Source organism: Berghia stephanieae, chromosome 9, assembly GCF_034508935.2.
Source record: "Berghia stephanieae isolate SIO BIC M18660-M18661 chromosome 9, UCSD_Bste_1.3, whole genome shotgun sequence".
Taxonomy (NCBI): Eukaryota; Metazoa; Mollusca; class Gastropoda; order Nudibranchia; family Aeolidiidae; genus Berghia; species Berghia stephanieae.
The window spans coordinates 30,236,133-30,255,931 of NC_088368.1; the positions used below are offsets into that span (position 1 = coordinate 30,236,133).

A 19,799-nucleotide genomic window follows, 5' to 3' on the forward strand; every position below is an offset into this window, starting at 1 on the left:
ATTATTATTATTATTATTATGATTATTATTATTATTATTATTATCATCATTATTATTATTATTATTATTATTATTATTATTATTATTATTATTATTATTATTATTATTATTATTATTATTATTATTATTATTATTATCATTATTATATATTATTATTATTATTATTATTATTATTATTATTATTATTATTATTATTATTATTATTATTATTATTATTATTATTATTATTAAAATCAATTATTTATAAAAGGAGAAAAAATTAAAATAATTTTATTAATCAATTTACAAAGTATAACAACTTGACTGATTTAAATAAGATATATTTTTTAAAATTAAAAAGTTTGAGTATTTATATAGCGTCATTTCCACTTCTTCTTCTTCTAGGTTCCATGCCTGGTCCAGGCTTCGGATACTGCATGAATTATCTCTCTCCATTCCTCCCTGTCTCTTGCTTTTTCAAACAGCTCTTGGATTGTTAGGTTGGTGAAGCCCTTCAGTTGGTCTATGAGTGTTTTTCTTTGTCTCCCCCGGGCGCGTTTACCAGGTATTTTTCCACAACTTGCCAGGTATTCCTTCTTATCTTTCCTTACTATGTGTCCGAAAAAGGATAGTTGTCGATCCACTATTAAGGGCATTAGTTTCCTTTGTTGGTATGTTTGTTTTAGCACTTCTTCGTTCGTTTTGTGTGCAGTATACGATATTCTCTGCATCCTTCTCAAGCACCACATTTCAAAAGCTTCAATGTTCTTTTGTGTTTCTGCATTTGTAGTCCAGCTTTCGCATCCGTATAACAAGATTGGCCACACGTAGCACTTCAAGACTCGGAATCTAATCCCGAACGACATCTGTTTGTTTTTCAAAATGTTTCCCAGGTCCATGAAGGCCTGTTTGGCTTGAGTTATTCTTGCTCGTATGTCTCGGTTACATCTTCCATCTGTTGTCACTATTGAACCTAGGTACTTAAAACTTTCTACGTTGGTAAGTTGCTCGCCGTGAATCGTTATATTGCAGGTGTTGTTGTTTTCGGGGTTTTTCTGTATTACCATGCATTCCGTTTTGGTGATATTCACTTCCATTCCCTTGGCTTCACTATCTACTAACACTTTGTCAACAATCTTTTGAAGTTGGATTTCTGATGTTGCAATGAGTACCGTATCGTCTGCGTATCTTATATTATTTATGTTGTGACCTCCCACTTTTATTCCCTCCATATTATTTATGCCCCTCATGATTGTTTCTTGGTATAGATTAAACAGATCTGGTGAGGCAACACACCCTTGACGGACTCCTTTCTTAATAGGAATGGAATTTCCTGTAGAGTTTTCCGATTTTGATAGATGCCTGCTGGGTGTAGTATAATGTTTGCATGAGTCTGAGGTCTTTCTCATCAGCGCCAATGGAGTGCAGTTGTTTTAGTATTTCTTCGTGGCGTACTCTATCAAAAGCTTTTTTGTAGTCGACAAAACAGAGGTATAGTGGGGTCTGAACCTGTATAGCTCTTTCACTTAAAACACGGAGGAGGTATATTGCGTTCCTTGTCCCTCTGTCAGGTTGGAATCCATATTGTTCTTCTGCGATTTCGGGGTTAATTTCCACTAAACATGCGCAAAGTCCTTTACAAGCCTTATGAAAATTGTAATTTTTCCCATTATATGTCCGGTTACACATGCAATCTCCTGTTCTCACAAAGACAACAGAAACAGCAATGTGATTTGGTCTTCATTGTGAAAATGGTAGATTAGGTCAGAGTTAAAGTGAACACCGCTGGTAAAGGATTAAATGATAATAATCTCTTTCTTTGAATTAGATTTTTTTTTTAAAACACACAAAAAAAAATAATAGTAAAAGTTTGACAGCAGTTTTTCTAAACCTAGAGCTTCTGTTAGGTGGGTTTTTTGTGCGGCTATGTGGTCTTGTGATATGACATTGGCTTTTCGGATTGGAAGATCCTAGGTTTGAGTAAAGCTCTTAGAAGCACATAATTGAGTCCTTCGAAAAGGCTCTTTGTCACCTGGAACAACTACAAAAGGCGTCAAACTTCTACGTCATGGCACGAGACCGAAGGGCTAGAGCTCAGGTGGTCGCTGGTTCAGATAAGTAAGTAAGTAAGTAAGTAAGAAAAGGCTCTTTTCTCACATTCTCTCATCATACTCGGTTGTAAAATTAGTACCTGATCACTAACAGCCTGTCAAAAAAAAAAATGGAATATTGTCTAACAGGCATTATGTCTCAGCATACACATTAAGTGTTGATGTTGTTAGGGACCCCTTATAAAGCGGTTGAGCATATTTAGCAAATAGTATGCAACGATATATAAAAGGAAAGGGAGATTTGATTTTTTAAAAATAATTTTAAAAAAAATAAAACTCAAGTCTTTAAATTATAATTTCCAAATTTCAAACTTAGAAAATTAAATTGAATTCTTAAAGTGAGTCAAAAAATCTGAGAAAGTGTGAGAGTGCATGAGTCAGTGTTATGCAGAGTTGTTTACTAGTGTTGATGTTTTGTTTTAATTACCTATGTGTAGTGTAATAATTCAAAAGTAGGAGAAAGATCATATAGATCTAATATTTATTTAATCTTATCTTATTTGCTCTTACTCCTATGTACTCTAAGTAATATGCAATACATTCCGACAATAAAGACATTTTTGCATTAAAAAAAAAAAAACAAAAAACAAAACCTACCAGCGGAGAGAAAACAGTTTGCCAGTTTGTAAACATTTTCTTGCTTGGTGCGGGCTGCAGAAAGACCACTAGTAGACAACACGACCAGTTTGGCCCGTAGCTGAAGATTCAAAATGTCAGCAATTGTCACTAGATGAGTCACATCCTCTGATTGGTCCTTGATTGGCTCTGGTGTGACCAATAAAAACCCTTCTCTCAAACATGCCCATGTTGCTGTGAACAAAAATATAACACATTTATTTGCTTACTGCTTTTACACATTATCCCAATGTTTAACACAATTCATGAAAACCATGAGAACAATTTTTTAAAATGAAATAAGTTGCCTGCTAAGTGTCCGTTTTTAGATCAGCACTTTCACATTATCCATAACAACGTGTAGCCATGTACTCCATCATGCTTGAGTCGAAAAGGGGTAATAAGTATTAATTCACTCAATTCTAGAGATTTTTGCTACTTTTCAAAATTGGAGAAAAAATGTATTAAAAATGAGCATGTACATAGTTTTATTCAACTACCATTAACATGCAAAAACTAAAAACATTAGCTTTGATACTAAGCTTATAATTTATCTCTGAAAAATGTAATAAATAGGCATGGGTAAACGTAACCTGGGAAAACTAAGGATATAGTCGGTGTTAGGCTTGAGTGAGTTAGGTGTCTCATTCAGGGATAAAATGGAAAGTCTAGAGTCTTTGCAATAATTGCCATCCATCCAGTTACAGATCATGGTCAGCATTTCTTGTGCAGAGTCATCAAAAAAAGGAGTCTTTGCCTGAACAAAAAGCCAATATATTCGAGTAAATGTTTGACTGATGAACCAGCGTGGCTCAGCTGTATAGTCTTTGCTTTGCACCCCAAAAGGTACAGAGTTCAACTATCGCTGCGCTGTGTGGCCTTGCGCAAGTCACCTTAGCCTAGTTCAATGTGTAGCACTGCACAGCTAGCAGATTATTCCATTCTTCTTTTGAAATAGGCCCTAAAGACAAATGTCCCCTTGCGGATGAATGAAAGGAATATTATTTTATTTAATTTATTTAAAAACTTTTTTTTGGTGCTTTTTAGTATAATTGTAAAACCCTTTTAGGGAAATTATTTGATAGATAAGACCCACTTTAAGTCTACATAAGAACAGTGCCCTTTGAAACTAGGGTGAGGTGACTTACTTAAGGCCACACAGCATAGCTAGTGGGACATGAACCCAATACTTCTGGGTTAAGAAGCAAAAACTGTACGATGCTGCCTCCAATTGAAATACTGAGGGAATGCATTTGCAAATGAATTCCATCCATTTTTTTTAAAGACACAAATAATATTCCTAAAGAGCCAGACACATTGGATTGGTATCTATGTTGTGTCCTATTGTGTCTATGAGATGTGTGGTATGTGAGTTTTGTTTACTAGAAGAAATCATTGAGCTTCCAGAAATATTCTTTACATATATAATACGTTGTCCTTCTATATATCTGGAGCATGAGTTGCAAGTGGCATTATTTGTACCAATCACAGCAGAAGTACAGTAAGAATGGAAAACACACAATTTCGATGCACAAGTCCTGATGCACTCATTCCCACACACCGAGGGAAGTATAAATAATAAATTATCTTGAGACCAGTGTATGTGTCTAATGATGTTGTCTATTTTTAAATATTTTTTTTTGTGGTGGCATGTTCCAGTCCCTGAATTATCAGTTATGTGTTTTTGTGCATGAATTTAAAGGGTTGAGTCTAGAGGGTTGTTGCTCTGCAAAGATTTGAAAATGATCTGTGTGGCTATGTGGTCTTGTGGTATGACACTCGCTTTTGGATCGGAAGGTCCTGGGTTCGAGCCTCACTCAGTGCATAGTTGAGTCCTTGAAAAAGACTCTTTAATCACATTCACTCACCGTACTCAGGTGTAAAATGAGCACCTGGTCGTTTACAGCGTTGTCTCTGTCCGAAAAAATTGTAATAACAGGCGTCATATCACATCCTACATGTTAAATGTTGCTGTTGGCCAGGGACCTCTTGTAAAGCGCTTTGAGAACGTTTAGTGGATATTGCGCTATATAAAAGCTCAATTAAAAAAAAAGTGTTTATAAAACAGTGCCAGGCAATACAAGAAAGAAAAAAACAAGATTAAAAAAAACCATTCCAAAAAAAATTATCCTGCCTAGACTGGGGATCAAACCTGTTCCCTTCACACTTTTCGGATCTTTATCTTACACTAATGCATGATCCCTAATTTGTCACTTTGATAATTGCCATACAATGTGCATTCCTTAGGGATAGTCCGATTAAACCGAGTGGTCTTTAAAAAAGAGAAAAAGCTGGGTTGATATTTTCTGCATTCTCTGTAAGGCCATCATAGATGGTCCTTATGAAAATTGTATGCAAATAAAGTCATTGAAGATCCAAGAGAAGAACTGCCCTACGGAACTGAGCTCCCCAGGAATGAATGGGTAACACTGAAAAGAGCATGGGAAAAAATTGGGAGAACAGCTGGAAGCATTGAAAAATGGGGGCTGGCTGAAACTAGCTTGTGTACATGTGGATGCCCAGAGCAGACGACAGAACACATCCTTAGAGAATGCCAGGAGCACTGGACATGACCTAAGAGTCTGTTCCACAGATGCTGTGGAGTGGGTTCGGTGTTGGAGCGACAAGCTATGATAATGATAATTGTGTCCACTGTAGTGAATATAAATACAGGAACAGAATCAGTAACAACTGCAATCCTCTAATATGATATTACTTACCGATATGTACAATTTCAGCATTAGGTAGTTTGTTTAGCAGCTCATGACGAGTTGCCTGTTCTCCAGTGACGGGACTGGTTCCCAGACAGTTGGCCACATGGCTAAGTTCATAATGACTTTTCAACAACTCAGCTTTGGGGAGCCACGGCTTGCCATGGATTCGAACTCTAGAGAATAATAATGATAACGATGATAATGCTACTACTACTACTACTACTACTACTACTAATAATAATAATAATAATAATAATAATAATAATAATAATAATAACAATAATAATAATAATAATAATAATAATAATAATAATAATAATAATAATAATAATAATAATAATAATAATAAAAATTTATAATATATAATAATAATAATAATAATAATAATAATAATAATAATAATAATAATAATAATAATAATAATAACAAAGAAAGCACATACTACAGAAGGACACCTCTTGAAGACTTGAATTAAAAACAAACTAAATTCCATGCAGCATCATTATATACCGTTGCCTAGGCCTATATAAAGAAATAAAGATAAACTATCAAACAAATGTCTGATGTCAACAGGAATCACAAATGTTGCCCAAGTGAGCCCAGTCGGGGTTAGTGCGACTGTGGCTTTGTAGTATGACACTTGCCTTCGCACCCGAAGGTCAAAGCTTTGAGTCCCGCTCTGAGAGCTTGGAAAAGGCTCATTACTCACATTCTCTCACTGTACTCGGGTGTAAAATGAGTACCTGGGTGTTAACAGCATTATCTCTGACCGAAAAAAAATTTGTGATATCACTTAACTTTTCTTGTTCTACATGTTAAGTGTTGCTGTTGGCTAGGGAGCCCTTATAAAGTTCTTTGAACATATTTAGTGAATTTTGCGCTGCATAAATGCTCATTTTTAAAATAGTAATCTCGCCCGAAGGAAAAACAAAAAGAAAGTGCCATAGGGTGGGACTTGAATCAAGGTCACAGTATTCTTGCTTTAGAAATAGACAATATTACGGTATTATGTTGGAGTAATCATGGCACTTAATATGGAATCTAAATTCTAAACAATTACTTACTCTTCTTTGACAGCAGGACTTCCAAAAACAAGGACTGAGCGAGGGTCGCTGAATTGTTTGAATTCAGGGACCACCATTCTCGAGGAAGTGATGTCTGTTCCTGTCCATGTCTTTGAGGTCAAAGTGGAATATGTGTGTGCAGCCAACATGTGCTCCAAGGATGTCGGCAAGCCTGGAGTTGGGGGGGGGGGGGGTGAGGGAGGGGGGGGGGGGGGGGGGGGGTGATAGTTGTGATGTAAAATAATTTGTTTTTATTTTGTATAAGGAATTTGGGGGTACTTTCAACAGTTTGACGTCTTGTCAGTGGGATGGAAAAAGAAGAGAAGAAAGGAGGAGTGATAAGGAGGAGGAGGAGGAAGAGGAGGTGAAGCAAGAGCAGGACAAATAGGAAGAGAAGAAGAAGGAGTAGGAGGAGGAAGAGGAGGAGCAGAATGAGAGGGCATGGAGCAGAGCGAAAAGAGGAGGCCCAGGAAGAAGAATAGAAAGAAACAGGGGCAATGATTGGGGTAACAAGATCTTCTCACCTAAAGAGACAGTTGAAGGTTTGGGCACCTCTCTGGTGGTTGATACTCTATGCTCTGGAACGGGTGTTGGAATGTCTAGCGTGGATCGACCCCCTGTAGACAAGAATGTTGACTCTCGACTCTTTGTGGCCCCTATAGGGGGGATGACAGCAGCAGCAGCACCGCCTTGTCGACTTGATAGTCTTGGATTAGAGAGTATCTTCCTGTTGGGAGTAATTGCTTTGGAATCTACTTCACTTCCTGAAGAAAAAATGTACTGGTATTGGATCAAGCTACCAATGACAACTATCTCTGGTAAAAACCCACCAAAGGAAGACATATTCTGCTAAAAACCATCAAAAAAAGACCTACCCGAAACCTGCATATCACACTTTAACTCTCTCCTTACCAGCTATTTTTAGAATTTCCCCCGAAAATTCACACCCACCCAGCACAAAAATAGACTTTTCTTACTCAAACAAAAAAAAAATAACAAGTGAGCTCTACAACACAGTGTTTAGTATTACTAGCTGTAATCAAAGCATTTCTTTAATGTTGTGATGTACAAGAGAAATCAGAATAAGAAAATTGTTGGCTGCATCGTAACGAATGTGAAGATTTTCCTATGGGTGGTAAGGAGAGGTTTAAAATCATATCTCAAAGATCAACAACAAGATCTTGAAGAACTATGGGGTATAGCATGCAACAGAAAATATTGGAGCTTGATCACCAAGGCAAAGAGGAGGGAAGCCAAAACTGTGACCATACTGTCACATGCCCATAAGAGTTTTGTGTATCAATGACTACTAAAAGGTCAGGTAAACGCGAAAAAAAAAATGGTACTGCTTTGTGGACTTTAAACTGGATTTGTTTGTGTGGAGAAAGGGTGTTCTTATAATTGAGCTACCACATAATCACATCATAAAGTCAACAATGATTGTTTCCTCCTTTCCTCAATCTTCTATTATGTCAGAGTAAATCAGAGGCTAATAATAATTAAAATTATGAAAATTTTTTGAGTTTTCACAGTTTACAAAACTATATTTGTGATCCAGCACTTTGATCCGGTACCATATTAGGTTAGCAGATGTTGAAAAGTGAATCTAAATTTTAATGTTCAGGAATATGAAATTTTAATTCTCTCACAGATAAGAAAAAAGTAATTCTTATTCTCATTCAAGAATATACATCTGACCAAATTTAATATCTATGACTACAACATCAATTTTAAGCTTCTAATTCACCCCGAAACAAAGTAGCCTCTCCAAAAATCTCTGATAATTAGACTGTCTGGATTTCCACCCCTGAAGGCCCGAGTCAAGGGTCCACTGAGGTCATGTAGGGATGGAGAAGTCTGGCATAATATCATCTTGAGACAGCAGGTCATCTCAAGACAGTATTATGTCGTGATGATCTAGATGCAGGAAATATAAATTTAAATTGAGCTTTTTTATAGCACAATATCCATTAAACATGCTCAAAGCGCTTTAAAAGTGGTCCCTGGCCAACAGCAACATTTAACATGTAAGACGGGACATGACGCCTGTTAGGCAATATTACAATTTTTTTTCGGACAGAGTCAACACTGTCAACTGCCAGGTACTCATTTTACACCTCAGTACGGTGAGGGAATGTGAGCAAAGAGCCTTTTCCAAGGACTCAACTCTGTGCTGAGCGAGGCTCAAACCCAGGACCTTCCGATCCGAAAGAGAGTGTTATACCACAAGACCACATAACCGCACAAATATGATCTTAAAAAGAAATATAAAACTTGAAGTTGATTCTCTTCTTTATGGTGGAGAATTAATACAATTTCTTCCATAGCCAAACGGTCAAAGTTCGTATCTATTATCATTCTAATTCTAAATTTGCTTTTAGGGATCCGATTCATTCTGACACAATATTGTTTTGAGACAGTGGGTCACATATCTATTCTCTTCCATGAAAGCATCTCAATTTTATTTGAAATTATAAATGATAAAATTGAACTTTTAAACACAAGAATTAGTTTCCAGTCACAATATTTCACATGTAAAAGGATACCACCTAACCACCCAAAATAAGAACGAAAATCTATTTTCTGCTTAACACAAGATCAAGGCAGTTGGTTATGGGATAGCGTGGCTCAGTGGTACGGTCTTTGCTTCATACCCACCAGCTGTGTGGCCTTGAGCAAGTCACCTCGCCCTAGCTCACTTTGTGGCGCTACAATGCGGCTGATGCCTGGACTATTCCAGTCTTCCCTTGGAATAGAAATAAAAATTTCCCAATGGGGAAGAATAAGGGGAATTTTATTCTTAATTTTTAATTATTTTTAAAAATTATAATTGTACTGAGGCATACTACATACTTGTGTCGTCCAGACGGAGAGACAAACGGGCAGTCATCATTCTCTCAGAGTGCTCTTTAATCTTCTCTGGCAACCCTCCTTGCCTGCACTGCTGCCGTCTAAATTCTAGATCATCATCTGCCGTCAGGGACTTCAACTCATTTTGAATGACTCGGTCCAACAACAGAAGGCAGGATACAACAGAGATGTGGAATCTATGAGGGAAAAATGAACAAAAATGACGTCAGTCAGCTCTTTGTTATTGTTTTTAGCCATCTATTTCTATGAGGAGTTCTCGTTAAATTATATCAATCGGACTATACACGTTTCAGGTTACACATAGTTTTGTGTGTTGGTATGTTATATTTGGCTGGCGGATATTGTGAGGAATTTAACTAAGCCCATAGCATCAATATAAATTCATGTTTATTCTGACAGTCATATATCACTCAAATCAATAATAAATTTGAAAAAAAAATGAGTGTGCACATCAATAATATGAATTTCCATATTTTTAAAAATATGCTCACTGTGAAATCAGACTACTTACTACTACAACAATTTCATAATGCTGCAGAGGTAGTTTAAGGTTCTCCAAATCAATAAAATCTTATTGGAAAGGGTTATCAAGTCAATTACGGTAAGGGGTTTAAACTGTTATACAATCCTTATGAGAGCAATTCAGTAATTAAATAAAACTGGATTTAATAGCTTCTAATTTTTTTTCTTTGTCAGGAAAACAACAATCCTTTAAAATTTCATGTCCGTGAAATCTTTCTATTGTTACATCAGCAATTTATATGAATGGGGTCAGTTGGTAGAGCATTAGCTTCACAAGCAAAGGGACCAAGATCAATCCCGGGTGCAGTCGAGATTTTTTCTGACCCCCCTTGTCCATCCAACAGTGAATGGGTAGATGAGTCTATTAGATTTAGATAGCAAGCAAGTGCTCTTGTCTGTTTCACGCTATTGACACCAGGATAAACTCCAGCCCAATGGCTCTGATAGACTACTACTACTACTACTACTACTTCTACTACTACTACTACTACTACTACTACTACTACTACTACTACTACTACTACTTCTACTACTACTACTACTACTACTACTACTACTACTACTACTACTACTACTACTACTACTACTTCTACTACTTCTACTACTACTACTACTACTACTACTACTACTACTACTACTTCTACTACTTCTACTACTACTACTACTACTACTACTACTACTACTACTACTACTACTACTACTACTACTACTACTACTTCTACTACTACTACTACTAATTTTTATGGAACTGAATTTACATTACTTGACTTACTTGACTTAGATGCCTTCCGCGTCTCGACCGAAAGATCGGGTCGCCTTGGCTGTTTCCAGTATTTCCTGTGTGAGGTGTCTCCAATATTGCCGGTCCTCTGCTAGGGTTCTCAGATTTTCAAGGTCCCCTGCCGTTATGAGACTAATGCTTTGTCCAAGTGTTGTGAGGTTTTTGTTTAGGATCACAGGGAGTGTTGTGATCGGTCTTCCTCTGAAAAGGTTCCCGTGTTTTTGGAGGTATCCCGACATGGCTTGGTTAGCTGGTATGTTTTTGTCCCTGCGTAGTATGTGACCGAAAAGTTGCCATCGTTGTTGTAAAATGTCAAGGGAGATTGGTCTTTCTTTTGTGATCTTATAGAGTGATTCATTTGAGATCTTTTTTGGGTATTTGATGTCCAGTACCCTTCTTAGCTGTGTGCGATGGAAGGCATCCAGATGTTCTTCTTCGGATTTTGTCAACGCCCAAGTGCCGCAGTTATACAGAAGTACCGGTTTTACAAGAGCACGGTACAGTTTCAGTTTGGTTTTCTCTTATTTTTGTCACCTCTAATCCATACATTGGTGAGTTTACTGAGTGCGGCGTTTGATGGCTGTTTTCTTCTTTGTACATCCTCGGTGTCTCCAATTAGTGAGCCGACTTTCTTTGTTCTTTTCCATTCCTCTTTGTTCCTCGATATTGTTGTAAATTCGATTTTATTGGCATTGACTTGGAGGTTATATTTCATGAGGGTATTTTGTATGATGTCTATATTTGCTGGTGTTGATCCAATAAAATCGACATCATCTGCATAGGCGATTTCTCTAGGGATTGCATTCTCAATATATGAGTCGTTGGTTTTGGAATGACTTTTCGAACTTCTTTCAGAGCGTGTTCTAAGTATATTGTGAACAGAATCGGGCTCAGACTATCTCCTTGGGGGGTCCTGATGTTACTTTCGAACTGCGTCTGTTTTGTGGCCCCGTATATCCTTGGTTGTATCTTTGTGTTGCTGAGGAGAAATCGGATTATTCGGAGCTCGTCTTCGTCAACTATGTCTGTTAATATCTCCAAAAGTTTTCCTCTGTCGATCGTATCAAAGGCTGCATTTACATTACATACTGTATTAATTAATGGGCACCATTTGCTGGGATCACATTTTCCAACCATTGTCAACCATCTGCTAACTGGCCATGCTAAACATTACTTGACTTTAATTCGAATTCGAGGAAGAAAAAAAAACTTGAGCATTTATTTACTGCAATATCCACTAAACGTTCTCAAAGAGCTTAACAAGAATCCCTAGCCAACAGCAACAAATAACATATAGGACGAGACATGGCGCCTGTTGGGCAATATTACATTTTTTTTTTTCAAAGACAATGCTGTTACCAGGCAGGTACTCATTTTACAGTTGAATAAGGTGAGAGAATGTGAGTAAAGAGCCTTTTCCAAAGACTCAACTATGTGCAGCTCAGAGTGGAACTTGAATCTTGGACCTTGCAATCCAAAGGCGAGTGTCATACCACAAGATAACAGAGCCGCACCATATCGCTTGGTTATCAATGCAAAATAACAGTCAGTACTGATAGGTAGTGTGGCTCCGCAGTACGGTCTTTGCTTTGTACCCGGAAGGTATGGAGTTCGATCACCTGCCACTGCATTGTGTGGCCTTGAGCAAGTCAACTCGTCGTAGCTCAATTTGCGGCTCTGCACTGTGGCTGACGCCTGAGTTATTCCAGTCTTCATTTGGGATGAATAAAGGGGATTTTATTTTTTATTTTATTAATATCATTTTTTGACTACCTTTCATTCAAAGGTTTTCCCCTGTAGTCCAGGAGAGCTCCAAATGGACATTCATTGAGGTGTTTGTCTGGTACGACAACAAGATGGCTGTTGGCCTCCAGTTTCTCTAGAATGTCAATCACTGGGGCAACCAAAATATCAAACAATCGTCGCTGGGGCAATTTCTTCTTTTCATTTTCTTCTTTGTTCTCTGCAGCTGTTTGCTGGAAAACAAATAATGTGTGCAGTGGCAAGAAATGTCGTCATATCAAAATAAATAATTATTTTTTCTTAATGATACAGATTTACATTTATAAATGGCTTTCATGGTCTGAGCCATGCTTAATGAGTGTCATTATGCTATATTTATTCATCCAAGAAGCACCACGTTTGTGTCATGCACCCTTGATATTAATTTTTTACATCATTTTTGTGAGTTTGTATCAAAAGAGCCTGTGCATTTGGACATGTGGATAGTCCCCATTAATAAAGTGTGGACACTGTTAGACAGGTACTTGACCTTCTAGACTGTGTGGCGTTGAGCAAGTTGTCACACCATAGTTCACAATCACAGGGTACCATGACCCAGAGTGGTTTTATCATTCATTTAAAGAAATAATTTTGTCATAAAATTTCAAAAGTATCTGTTGTATATTTTAGTTTCCGTCCACATTATATTAGGTCATATGTTGTATCTAACTGTTTTTTATTTCTGTGTTGTTTCAGATGTTGTACCCAATGTGATACTAGTGATGTTTCTTGTTAATTAAAGCTACTGTAAAGCTTTCATCTCGACTCTCTCAACTAATTTCAGTATCTGAATTTTTTTTTTTTAAATGAGTAAATAAATTGGGGGATAAACACACAAACACACATAGGTTACGCATACACACAAAATAAAAACAAGCTTAAAAACACTTTTCTCACTTGAGGTTTAGCACTACTTAGACGGCTGTTCATTGCGCGCATGTGTTGTGTCTTGGCATCCTTCAAGGGAAGAGCCCTTGCCTCAGACGTGTTGTAGAGGTCCATCTGGCTCCAGCCTTCATTCATCTCTGACAAAAGGTCTTTGATCTAAAGAAAGCAGATTTTTAAAAAAATGCAAAATTCTCTTTTTCAAAAAGTATAAATGGCTAATACTTGTGCCAAGAGATGTTTGAGAACATCTGAAGAGGCATTTCAGAGTCAAGATGACTGTTTGTGTTTTTTTTTATTAGAGAGCGATGGGGGGTGCCAGAGGTCTAAGATCGTAAAAATATACAAGCAAAAAGGTGAAAATGGAAAGGCTTTGATGGAAACAGAGCACTGTTGAGTTGTTTCCATCAGAAACTTTCCATTTTCACTTTTTTCTTAATATGCTTTTTTATTACACTTTCATTTTGTAAACCAATCAAAATTCAGAAAATGGCATTAAAATAAAAATAAAAATAAAAATTAAAAAGTAGTATTCTGCTTTATAATGTAGTAACCTAATTTGGACACAAAATGGCAAAGTCAATAACATATGGAACAACTCATGAACTTCCCAAACATTCTTCCCGATGTGTATCATTATTGTACCTATAGTGTTGATGATTAAAGACATTCTATTTTTATGATAATAACAATGACAACAACAACATAAACACTAATATCAATTAAAACAGCAACAATGATAATAACAAAACAAAAACTAATAATAATAATAATAATAATAATAATAATAATAATAGTAATAATAATAATAATAATAATAATAATAATAATAATAATAATAATAATAATAATAATAATAATAATAATAACTGTAACATTGAAATCATACAACTTACCTCTTGAGAGAGGGTAGTCTTACTATAAGACCTGCCTGTGTAAAACCTTGTCACGCCTTCTCCTGGCTGTAGTACCCACAATAATAGGAAGTTGTCGAGCAGGGAGTAATACAGTACAGTGGCATTCTGTTCTGATACGACTCGCTTCATGTGGTCTGTGCCCCAAATCTGAAATTGTCAAGCAAAGTCCATGATGTGTTTTGGGTGGCATGAATACACATTATTAACTCTTTCAGCGCCACCGGTGAAACAGTGCGGTCGGTACTATAAATTGAACCAATAGTATCATTTCTTTCATCAGAAACATTCAATTGGCCTAGAGGGGTATTTTGATCGGGATGTTGCGCCAAATTTGAATGTCGCTTTGTCTTAGCTTGTCATTCTCATGCTGCCTCAATCAGGTGTCAGCCATCTTGTGACGAAATTGCGAATATAGACTCAGCGTTGAAAGAGTTAATCTGGAGTGCACATAAAGTCCCTGCAGTGGGACTATCATATTTGTCAAATTGTGACAAAGGCCTACTAACACTATATTTCATCAAAACAAATATTCTTCAATGCCCTGCAAAGACAAAGGTACAGGCAAAATATACTCAACTAGTCAGACCAATATTGGAGTATGCTTGTGTGGCTAAGTGTTCTAGTGGTATATAAGACACTCGTTTTTGGATCGGAAGGTCCTGGGTTCGAGCCTCGCATAGTTGAGTCCTTGGAAAAGGCTCTTTACTCACATTCTCTCACTATACTCAGGTGCAAAATGAGTATCTGGCCGTTAACAGCATTGTCTATGTCAGAAAAATTGTAATAACAGGTGTCATATCTTATTCTATATGTTTCGTGTTGCTGTTGCTCAGGGACCCTTTAGTAAGCACTTTGAGCATGTTTGGTGGCTATTGTTCTATATAAAAGCTCATTAAAAAAAATGAAGGACATAAAAGCCATTGAAAACATTCAGAGAATAGTTTTCTATAGTTCATTTATTTATCTATCTTTTATTCATTCATTAGATTATTTACTTATTATTCATTTCCTAAATTTATGTATCAATTAATTAATTAATTATTTATTCATCTACTATCGTGTATGCACACTGACCTCCCTGCTGGAATCCAAACTGTGATTTCCTGCCCTGCAAGTTGTCTGGTAGTTGGGAAGGGAAATAACTTGCCGCTTCCTGTGGGCCTCAGCATATTGGAGTGATCCGTACTTGTTTGCCATGAGGGACAGAACCGTCTGCATGCCGTCATAACATTTCCCCAGCTGATTTTCATATTCCTCAGGGCAATAGGAGTTTTCCTCATTATGCTCAGCAATTTTTCTCTCTAAAGAAAACACAATAATAATAATTTTAAAAAATAAAATAAAATGAAGTTACCTTTATTCACCTCCATGGGGGGAATTTGTCTCTAAGATATATCAAAGGGAAGATATCTCAATTTATCCCCATGGGTGACATTGTCTCTAAGGTATATTTAAAGGGAAGACTGTTATATCCCAGTACATCCTCATGGGGGAATTTGTCTATAATTTTATTTTTTTCACTTAAAATTGATATTTGTATTGTAAAGTGCGCAGAGCTTGTGTTTTACACGAGAATGAGCGCTATATAAATGTGTATTATTATTATTATTATTATTATTATTATGTATATTTAAGGGAAGATTGGTATATCCCAATTCATCTCCATAGGGGAATTTGTCTCTACGGTATTAAAGGAAGACTGATGTATCCCAGGTGCCAGTCTCAATGCAGAGCTTCAAGAGAAGTAGATCAGGATGACATGTTCAGGGCCATTCAGAATAGCACGTGGATTCCAACCAATACCTCGTTTCAATATGATATGCTATTTTGTTATGATAAATTTGGTTAGGACATACATTTCATTGAAACTGCTTACTATCAATAAAATATGATAGTTATATATTTAACGCTGAAAACGGATTGGCTTGGTTTATATTCAATCTGGTGAAAATATTTTGTAGTAGAATAACATGCTATCCAAAGGAATACAAGCAATTGTAACTGACCAATTCCCTCCATAGTAAATAGATTCAAGTTCAGACATAAAGGACAAGAACAGTTTTTTCAAAGGAATTTCTGATCAATAAATTTAAGCGATAACTAAAAAAATAATCTCTATGTTTGGTGATATTTGAACATCACTGTAAGATTCATGTCTATTTGTCACCAAAAAAAAGTATTACAAAAATAAAATCAAAACAAAAAAAACAAAAAAACAAAACAAAACAAAACAAAGCAAAAATATGATGAAGTCATCATAAACCATCTAAGTGATCCTCCAAAACATATGAACTTAACCCCCCCCCCCCCTTTTTTTTTTTTCTTTTCTTACTCTTTTCCCTCCCCTCTCCCATACACATTGTCATTCACCAAACACTTACCGAAAAACGGAATAAGCTTCATGAAGTATTTCTGTGCTGCATCTCTCTCTAGATATTGTGTGGAATCCTTGTTGATGCAGCCAATGTTGAACTCACACAGCATTTCAATCTCCTTCAGACCGTATTTCTGGGCAAGACTCAATGCTTCACTAAAGTGATACAAAGAAAAAAATAGTTATTTTTAATATTGATATTTTTTAAAGTTTATAATTCATAATTAATTAATTAATTTATTATTATTTTTTTTAAACATTTCACTTCCACTTTTTTTTCTTTCTTTAAAAAAAAATAAAAATCCTAGGCCATTTCACTTTGATGCTCCAAAGTTTCAAGAGAGAATAAATTTTGAATAATCGGATACTTCTTAAGTACACTGAGAGCAGACATCAGGGAAAGCAACTACGTCACATCAGTATGAGCCAATCATTTGTAGGTTTTCTTATCCAATGAAAAAACTAACCAGTAGCTTTTTTATTTAATGAAAATGCCTGTTTATTTGTGATTTTACTGTGAGTATGAGTGAAATAACATCAACTTAATCAACATTATGTGGAATATATTTTTTTACTAGTGTTATATAGGAAGAAGGGGGAGGGACCTTGAAGGACCCTTGGGTGACAATCGACTTAAGTGACGTCGTCATATCCGGAGTCAACTGTATTGTACGATGTTATGGCAAAAGTTGCTACTTGCCAAAAATGTATTTTGTTTGAATTTGACATATTTGACTTGTTATTATTTCGTAAAGAAAGTATTACAAAGAGATACATATAAAAACACATTACTTGTAGTAGTAGAGACTGTACTGTAGTTGTCCCAGAGACTTGTAAGCAGCAGCAATCTTACATCGAGACGTGGCATCTCCTTTGTTGTCTCGACTACGACACAGCATGAGCATGTTGTTGTAGTGGGCAATGGATGCTCTGGAATATAAAAAGTCAAATTAATAAATCGATTAGGTTAAATAAGCATTCATATGTGACCCCTCATTTCAAAAGGGTATTATGTTGGGATCGACCAGATGTTAAAAAGTCAAATGAACGTCAAACTGGTCAAAAATATAAAACGTTGGTATTTAGCACAGTAAAATAAGATATTCATTCTCCTCTATAAGGCATATAAACTCAACTTAAGTCTGATATTTCTGGCTACAAATTCCATTTTCAGCAACTTAATCATCCCGACTTAATACCGTTTTGAGACGAGGGCCACATATATGCTCACTCGAGACCAGAACCAATTCGTCAGGACCAGAATCTTTCACGGCTTTAACATTGATTGACTTTTTTAACAAGACGAAACACTGTTTTGCAGAGCCATGAAACCACATGTGCCTGATCTGTTTGTCTGTGTCCCATTTTCTCAAAATGGTTTTTAATATTGGAGTGCCTTAGATGCAGAAAATTGAATTTATAGACCAAAAAATAGATCCATATTCTACATATCATTAGTACCATTAATTTATTTAAACGACACGTACAATAATAAGTGAAATCATCCACGATCTGTCTTCGGTTGATTTTTATGCTTTATTAGTATAAAATCTGAAACTGATAAAGTCTAAAATTTCACAATTTCTCGCCATTTTAACTTTGAAATTCCTTTTCCAGTATTTAATTCGCCCAGACATAACACCGTTTTTGAGTAATGGGTAACATATTTAATTATATAGAATATATTCTCCCCCCCCCCCCCCTTTCTTTTTTCCCGTTTCTTCACTAATTCAAATAAATGACATTTCATTTCAATGTGCATGTCTGTGTGAGAGTGTGTATGTAGGTGTGTAACTTTATGTATGCTGTTCGTGTTGTATGAGTGTGTCTTTATAATGTGAGCATGTAAGTGTGTGTCTTTATATGATGTGAGTATGAAAACTACACATGTAATCTCACTCATAATCCTCTTTAAGACACAGCGTGTCCCCCATCATCTCATGGGCGATGGCAAGCATCTTTTTGTCCTTGAACTTGGAAGCTGAGGCAATATATTGTTCATGGAAGGTCAAGGACAGAGACCAATTCCGTAGAGCGGCGTAAACACTGGCAAGACACCTGTTGTATTTCAAAAATAAAATTGTTAAAAATAAAGTCAAGTATCTAGTTGATGTCATGAACCCCCCCCCCCCCCCCCCCCCCCAAAAAAAAAATAAAAAAAAATCAACAACTTAAAAAACAAAACAAAACAAAAAAACAAACAAAAAAAACAACCCTTGTTTTGTTTATTCATCTTAACAACGTCACTATCACATTATCTCATTCATTTGTAGTGTTTCATTCATCCGGTTTTGTTGATAAAGGGGAAACCCAAAACGTTCATTTGATCTGTTTTTGTAATAAAATTGAAGCTTACATTAAATTTCATATCTATTTCTTCGAGCTTCGAGCAGCAACATTTACATTGATGTAACTAAATCATAAGGATGACTTCAATAAAAACCAAAAACGACAAACAAACAGACACTATGACTGTCTTACCCATAAGCTTGGGCTTTTCCTTTTTGATTGTTATTAGCCTTGGATATCGACAAGTACTGGTTGTAACATTCCAAAGCCTCCTGGTAGTTACCTGGAATAGGTGGGAAATATTTGGGAAATGCGATATAATACACTGGTTCTGCGGCTATGTGATCTAGTGGTATGACACTAGCTTTCGGATTGGAAGGTCCTGGGATCGAGCCTCGTGCAACGCATAGTTGGGCCCTTGGAAAAGGCTCTTTACTCACATTCTCTCACCGTACTCAGGTGTAAAATGAGTACCTGGCCGTTAACAGCGTTGTCTCTGCCAGAAAAAATTGTAATATTGCCTAACAGGCATCATGTCCCGTCCTACATGTTAAGAGTTGCTGTTGGCGAGGGACCCCCTGTAAAGCGCTTTAGTAATATTGTTTTGAGAAGAAAAAAAAGTATCTTTTATCACCATAGCACATGATGTAGGAATTTATTCCAGTATCTAAAGCATTAAATGGATGATAACAATTGATTCTTATCCTTTAAATAAAATCTGCAAAGGTTTGTATGAAACTGTCCCAGACAAAGCCAAAGAAAACTGAAGACAGCAATATTGATAGACAACAGCCATACATGAGACCCTACCAGTAGATGTATCAACCGGCCATAGATATTTATTCTATTTCATATAAACGTATGGGGGTCCCAATAGCACTTGTCTCACAAACAA

The 19,799-nt window shown here is 36.3% G+C and overlaps 1 protein-coding gene across 2 annotated transcripts in view; it reads right to left on the reverse strand.

Moving 5' to 3' along the window:
* LOC144980033 (uncharacterized) overlaps positions 1-19,799 on the reverse strand; it is a 65,988-nt gene that overhangs the window by 29,853 nt on the left and 16,336 nt on the right. For both annotated transcript variants that reach the window (XM_078927494.1, XM_078927495.1), the window contains exons 8-20: positions 19,097-19,187; positions 18,515-18,673; positions 17,408-17,545; positions 16,623-16,771; positions 15,316-15,542; positions 14,221-14,388; positions 13,337-13,483; positions 12,431-12,633; positions 9,337-9,530; positions 7,008-7,247; positions 6,484-6,655; positions 5,426-5,592; positions 2,688-2,900 (exon numbers count right to left, since the gene is read on the reverse strand). In XM_078927494.1, the coding sequence (XP_078783620.1) occupies positions 2,688-2,900; positions 5,426-5,592; positions 6,484-6,655; positions 7,008-7,247; positions 9,337-9,530; positions 12,431-12,633; positions 13,337-13,483; positions 14,221-14,388; positions 15,316-15,542; positions 16,623-16,771; positions 17,408-17,545; positions 18,515-18,673; positions 19,097-19,187 (2,268 nt within the window). The remainder of the gene's footprint in view (positions 1-2,687; positions 2,901-5,425; positions 5,593-6,483; positions 6,656-7,007; positions 7,248-9,336; positions 9,531-12,430; positions 12,634-13,336; positions 13,484-14,220; positions 14,389-15,315; positions 15,543-16,622; positions 16,772-17,407; positions 17,546-18,514; positions 18,674-19,096; positions 19,188-19,799) is intronic.